The sequence below is a fragment of the Glycine soja genome, chromosome 2, assembly GCF_004193775.1.
Source record: "Glycine soja cultivar W05 chromosome 2, ASM419377v2, whole genome shotgun sequence".
NCBI lineage: Eukaryota > Viridiplantae > Streptophyta > Magnoliopsida > Fabales > Fabaceae > Glycine > Glycine soja.
In genome coordinates, this window is record NC_041003.1 from 13,648,679 (window position 1) to 13,656,009 (window position 7,331).

The 7,331-nt window shown below is 35.1% G+C and overlaps 1 protein-coding gene across 1 annotated transcript; it reads left to right on the forward strand.

Moving 5' to 3' along the window:
• The first annotated feature begins 738 nt into the window (after positions 1-738).
• Positions 739-4,332, forward strand: LOC114388555 (ferredoxin--nitrite reductase, chloroplastic-like). The gene is made up of 4 exons (XM_028349102.1): positions 739-1,335; positions 1,756-2,110; positions 2,435-2,723; positions 3,266-4,332. The coding sequence occupies exons 1-4, from the start codon at positions 903-905 to the stop codon at positions 4,004-4,006; spliced, it is 1,818 nt and encodes a 605-aa protein (XP_028204903.1). The 5' UTR covers positions 739-902; the 3' UTR covers positions 4,007-4,332.
• Positions 4,333-7,331: the final 2,999 nt, after the last annotated feature.

Genomic DNA, 7,331 nt, shown 5'->3' on the forward strand with positions numbered 1-7,331 from the left:
AATCATTTACATTTAAACTATCTTTAGTAAACTAGAAAAAAAAAGTTAGTTGAAACAATATAGAGTTATTACAAACTATCATTATAAAAGGTAAAAAATATCATTTGACATGTATAATAAATATATGATTAGACGATAGAGTATTTCTTCTTAGATTTTTTATTTTTTACTTCTTAATTTTATATTTTTAGCCTTTTGAATTTTTTTATTGGTCAATTTTCCTTAACTCTTTTCTATAATTACTTTTAGTTCATTAACAAGGACTAAAAGTATAAAATTAAGCATAAAAGAAAATTAAAAAGTGTTTTTTTATATAAAAAAAAAGTGATCAATAAAGAAAAAATTCAGAACTAAAAATAAAAAATTCACTGATTAAAAAAGATATTAAAATAAATATCATGTTTAAGTTGTTTTACACGTGACCAGAAAAGTTAATAATTAGGTGAAAGAAAATAGTCATTTTATGAAACTAACTTTAATATTAATATTACATTAAAAAAAGTATTACTTATCAAGAAATGTTAATAGAAAAAATAATTAATATTTTATTGAAAAGATAATTGTGATACATATTTTGGGAGATTTTTTCTCTGAAATGTGTTACTTATTTTGGAATGGAGTGAGTAGTATTTATTTATTTTATTTTAATTAAATTTTAAAAAAATCCAATATTTTGTGTAAAATGTATAATGAGAAATGAGAATGTGTGTAGTGTAGCATGCAACTTTGGGAGGAAATTTGAGTTAAAAGTGTTTTGGTTTCACGAGGAAAGGTGACCCTTGGAAGCACCCAAGGGTCTATTGATTCGAGGAAGATCACCTCTGACCTCTTGCTTACTTGTAAGGTCCTCCTTCACCCGTCCTACAAAAATGTGACACTCTTCTCTTAAACCGCCACAACACATGTACACGTTCCTTCTTCTTCTTCCAATAATGTCTTCTTCATTCTCTGTTCGTTTTCTTGCTCCTCTTCCTCCATCATCATCATCATGCTTCCCCACCAGCTCTCTGCCGAAGACATGGCTCTGCGCCGCCGCCACCCCAACGGTGGCTCCGTCAACCACCACCTCCTCCTCGGAGGTGGAGGCTTCCAGGTTGGAGCCTAGAGTGGAGGAGAGAGATGGGTTCTGGGTTTTAAAGGAAGAGTACAGGGGAGGCATCAGCCCTCAGGAGAAAGTGAAGCTTGAGAAAGATCCCATGAAGCTTTTCATGGAAGGTGGGATTGAGGAATTGGCTAAGATGTCCCTTGAAGAAATTGAGAGCTCCAAGCACACCAAGGATGATATTGATGTTAGACTCAAGTGGCTTGGCCTTTTTCATAGGAGAAAGCAGCATCGTAAGTTTCCACTTTTTGAATGTTCCTTTTGTGCATCACCACCACCACTCACAATTTTGGTGAAACACAAAATTTGTGTAGTACTATTGTAAGTGTTTTTTTTTATTATTGTTTTTTTAATTAGAAATAGAGTTTCATCTCGTAATTCACATGTTAAAAAGGACGACACATAGAATTTGACAATATAAGATAAAACTTAGATATAGTTTTTATTAAGTATTATTCGTGATGATCTCCCATCAAAATTGGAGTTTTATCTCGATAATTTGTATAACAAAAGTTTGTATAAGTTTTGTATTATTTGAAATGAAACTCCAATTCTGATTCAAGAAGGTTACAAACAACAACTTTAAAGTTGTGTATAAGTTTTGTATTTGATTAATATAGTTGGGTTAATTTCTTCTCATTGCCTAAAAACAGATGGTAGATTTATGATGAGGCTGAAGCTTCCAAATGGGGTGACAACAAGTGCCCAAACACGATACTTGGCTAGTGTGATAAGGAAATACGGAAAAGATGGGTGTGCTGATGTAACAACGAGGCAGAATTGGCAAATTCGTGGTGTGGTGCTACCTGATGTGCCAGAAATTCTAAAGGGCCTCGACGAGGTTGGATTGACTAGTCTTCAGAGTGGAATGGACAATGTGAGAAATCCTGTTGGTAACCCTCTTGCAGGCATTGACCCTGATGAGATTGTTGACACTCGACCATACAACAACTTGTTATCTCAATTCATCACTGCCAATTCACGTGGCAACCCCGCCATGTCAAACTTGTAAGTAATAGTATACAAATATAACCAAAGGGTCTAACTCGGTAGTTTTAGTAAAGAGAGTGCATGAATTATTATAAATCTTCTAGTTGTCTTCTTCGATGACTGTGTTTGATTACTACGGATAAAAAATATACTTATTATGTAAGATGAATTATAATTATTAGTTACTAAAAACCTTTTAGTAACCGTCTTCGAGTCCTATCGATAAAAAGTAAACTTTTTATACAAGGAGGATTATATATTTTGACTTGTTGTGCATTAGAATTTCATGGTCTAAGCATTGGTGTGGGGTTCTTACATATTTCCATTTTTGAATTTGTGCAGGCCTAGGAAGTGGAATGTGTGTGTGGTTGGATCCCATGATCTGTTTGAGCATCCACACATCAATGATCTGGCTTACATGCCTGCAAACAAGGATGGTCGTTTTGGATTCAACTTACTTGTTGGTGGTTTCTTCAGTGCCAAGAGATGTGCTGAAGCAATTCCACTTGATGCATGGGTCTCCGCAGATGATGTAATCCCACTTTGTAAAGCTGTCCTTGAGGCCTATAGGGACCTTGGCTTCAGAGGGAACAGACAGAAAACAAGAATGATGTGGTTGATTGACGAATTGGTAAGTCATTATTTTATTTAATTTTACAACTTTTGCCTGCTGTCACATCATACTTGTACATAATAAGTTAGATTATTTTAAGACTGAGTTATGTCATAGTCCTTTCTTTCATAAATTATAATCAATCTAAACAAAAAGTAAAAAATTACTGCAATTTATAAAAGGAAAAAAATCCATGCATATTTGACATCTAGAGTGAAACAGAGACACAGAAGTACAAGTATTATAAGTAACATGATATAATATATAATAGAAAAAGAGAAATAAAGATAAATTATGTATTAATAAGGAGTTTGGTATATATAAGTGTTTATGAATCAATATTCTTTATAAAATATTTTCGGATCAGAAATCTGGATTTTCTGGATTATTTTTTATTGTAATCACTGTAGTTTAGGCTTTTGACTCCTTGCTAAGATTTTGAGGTATCTAAGATGTGTTAGGCCGTTTAGGCTAGTTATGGAACTGATCCTCTGTCCAAAATTTAGTAGTACTAATCTATTTCCACTGTCATTAAGTGTATTTTGCTTGGCAAAATGCAGGGGATAGAAGTATTCAGGTCAGAGGTGGAGAAAAGAATGCCAGGGAAGAAGCTGGAGAGAGCATCTAAGGAAGAACTGGTTAAGAAACAATGGGAAAGAAGAGACTACTTAGGTGTTCATCCACAGAAACAAGAGGGCCTAAGCTATGTTGGGATTCACATTCCAGTTGGTAGAGTCCAAGCAGATGACATGGATGAGTTGGCTCGTTTAGCCGACGAATACGCCACCGGTGAGCTCAGGCTCACAGTGGAGCAGAACATTATAATCCCAAATGTGGACAATAACAAAATTGATGGCTTGCTCAATGAGCCTCTCTTGAAGGGGAGATTCTCACCCGAACCTTCTCTATTGATGAAGACTCTGGTGGCATGCACTGGTAATCAATTTTGTGGACAAGCTATAATTGAGACAAAGGAAAGGGCATTGAAAGTGACTGAGGAAGTGGAGAGGCAAGTGGCTGTGACTAGGCCTGTGAGAATGCATTGGACTGGCTGCCCTAACACTTGTGGACAGGTTCAAGTTGCTGACATTGGTTTCATGGGGTGCATGGCTAGGGATGACAATGGTAAGGCCACTGAAGGTGTGGATATTTTCCTTGGAGGGAGAATTGGAAGTGATTCACATCTGGCTCAAGTGTATAAGAAGGGTGTGCCTTGCAAGGACTTGGTGCCTGTTGTGGTAGACATACTAGTAAAACACTTTGGAGCTGTCCTAAGGAATAGAGAGGAAGGGGAAGATTAAGTGCATGTTTGGATAGTTATTACAAACAGACATTTGCATCAAAATGAGTTTTGCAAAAGGATCCTCACCCTTTCTTTTGCAAAATGAGTTTTGAAGATCATTGATTTGATCTCGGAATTTGTGCATAAGTTGAATTAAAAACCAAATATGCATTAAATTTTAATGGCCATTGGTAATTTTAGTTTCTTTATTAAATCCACCATTGTCCCTTGGACAAAATTATTAGTGTCCTCTACATAGAAGAAGGGATGATATATGCATGTACACTTTTGGTTTAGACGTGTTCATTCTTTGCTAGTCCCTAATTTACACTTTATTTCTTTAAAGATGTATGCTGTATTTCTTATTTTCTTACGGCCAATACTTAATTAAGAATTTTTTTCATTAAAAGACTAATGTTAGAGGCAAATGGTTTATATTTAAATGCCAGAAAAAAAAAACATTGAAATCAAGTGTATCTCAATGGAAGTGCTTGAATCACACTGCATTTTCTACAAATCATAAGGCAAAATGCATATATGTCTTACAAATCAATGAATAAGACAGAAAGAACAAAACTCTTGAAGACTATGATCATTAGATACAAGTTAAAAGAATTTTTAAAAACTTTTCTACCAATAATATTGAGTTTTTTTTTATTTTAAAAAAAAGAAACTCTAAAACGCTGTCAAAAACACTTTTAATTTTGTATCCAAATAGGCTCTACGCCCTTATCTTTTTTTGGTAATGCTCTATGCCCTTATCCGTAAAGAGAGAAGTAATAAAATGAACTTTTAGTTAAAATAATTATTGATCATTATCAAGCTCAAAACAAAATGTTTACCTATAAAGGTTATAAGTAGTAGAAGAACAACACATTGTCAAGTTATTTTTTTATTAGTAAAAATTAAATTCAAATACTAATAGGTTCACAATAGTTTATATATATTTTTCAATCAAGTGAGCTAAATTATAAATACTCTCAAATTAATTTTTAATAATAAAAAATTGGACTTCTTAACGGGTGTCTTTTAAGATAGTGATTAACATGATTTCTTTCTTATGATGCCATAGTACATCATTTTTATTTTCAATTTGTTAGATCAATTTAAAATTGTTAACTTCATCATAGACTTCACCTTACTTTTTAATAGAATTAAAGGAAACAAAAAGGGTGTTTTAACAATAGGTTTGTGTACTAATATAAAATCGAAATTTCCATATTAGGTCAATTTGATTTTAAATTAAAAAATAATTAAATACTTTTACACCATGACTAAAACTAAGGCAACTAATATTATTAAAATTAAATTGAAGCGAATGATCCACTAGTCTAGTTTTAACCTCAGCATTTGATAGATTATGATTCAGTCTCAATCAAATTGGTAATAAAATATTTTGAATGAATCAAATGGTCGTTCAACTAGTTGATGTGTGTGTACCCAAATGTTATTATGCTTGAGTGGGGGATTATGTAACACACATTGTTGGGATCCCTCCTTAATTAGAAAGGTTCAAGAAAATTCTAGAGTTTTCTAGAAAAATGTAGAATTTTCTAGAACGTTCTGGAGAACTCTAGAGTAGTGAGAACTCTCTAGAAGCTTGTGGAAGAATATGGAAACCTTTGGAATATTCTGAAAATGTGTGGAACCTTCTGGAATTTTATGGAAGAGTATGGAAGGATATTGAAGGGAGTAAAAGAGTGTAGAGACTCCTAGAATGTGTGGAGCATTCTAGAGAATTAATCTCCATCCTAGGATACAAGTAATTTTCACCATTCATTGTGGAGGTGGAGTAGTATAAATAAGGGTAGGAGCCTTCATCTTTAACTGATCCCAAGACAAGAGTGAATCCATTCCTTGGAGTGAGAAAGCTAGAAAGTTAGAAAGCCTCTCTAAAAATTTGGAGATTGAACAACTCGATGTCAAGACAACGTTCCTTCATGGTGATCTAGAGGAAGAAATCTACATGGAGCAACCCGAGGGATTCAAAGTTCCGGGCAAGGAAAACTTAGTATGTCGCCTCACGAAGAGTTTATATGGCCTTAAGCAAGCACTGAGGCAATGGTATAAGAAGTTTGACGCTTTCATAGCAGAACATGATTTCAAAAGGATGGAAAGCGATCATTGTGTCTTCATAAAGAGGTATGCAAGTGGTGACTTTCTCATACTTCTACTCTATGTGAATGATATGTTGATTGTTGGACAAGATCGCATAAAGATAGCTGCTTTGAAGAAAGATCTAAGCAAGAGTTTCGCCATGAAAGATTTGGGACCAACTAAACAAATCCTTGGGATGAGAATAACCCGTGATAGGACGAAAAGACTGTTATGGCTATCCCAAGAGAGGTATGTTGAGAAGGTGTTGGAAAGATTCAACATGCACAAATCAAAGTTGGTTAACACATCACTTGCTGGACACTTCAAGCTGAGTTCGAAGCAAAGTCCCACAAGTGAGAAAGAAATGGAGGAAATGAAGAAGATTTCATATTCATATGTAGTAGGCAGTCTCATGTATGCAATGATATGCACAAGACCAGATATCGCCTATGCAGTAGGAGTCGTCAGTCGCTTCTTGGCCAACCTGGTGAATGAACATTAGGTTGCTGTCAAATGGATCCTCCGATATCTACGTGGAACTTCCAAAAAATGTCTATGCTTTGGAAAAGGAAAACCTGTGTTAGAAGGATACACAGATGTAGACTTGGCCGGTGATATTAATTCAAGGAAATCAACATTGGGATACCTAACTACTTTTGCAGGGGGAGCTATTTCCTGGCAATCAAAGCTGCAAAAGTGTGTTGCATTATCCACCACTGAGGCGGAGTACATCGCATCCACTGAAGCTTGCAAGGAGATGTTGTGGATGAAGAACATGTTGCAGGAGCTGGGAATAGATCAAGATAGGTATGTGTTGAAGTGCGATAATTAAAGTTCAATTTACTTGGCAAGGAACTCAACATTTCATTCCCATACAAAGCACATTGGCATAAGGTATCATTGGATCCGAGATGTCCTCGAGGAAAAGAAAGTACATCTTGACAAGGTTCACACAAACGAGAACTGATCAGACATGATGACCAAAGTACTACCGACAAAGACATTTGAAGATTGCTGTCAAGGTGCCGGTTTGCTACTACCTCCCAATTAAGTCGGGAGGGGGAGATTTGTTGGGATCCCTCCTTAATTGGAGAGACTAGAAAAGTGTAAAATTTTCTTGAATGTCCTGGAGAACTCTAGAGTAGTGTAGAACTCTCTAGAAGCTTGTGGAAGAATGTGGAAACCTCTGAAATATTCTGGAAATGTGTGGAACCTTCTGGAATTTTATGAAAGAGTATGAAAGGATA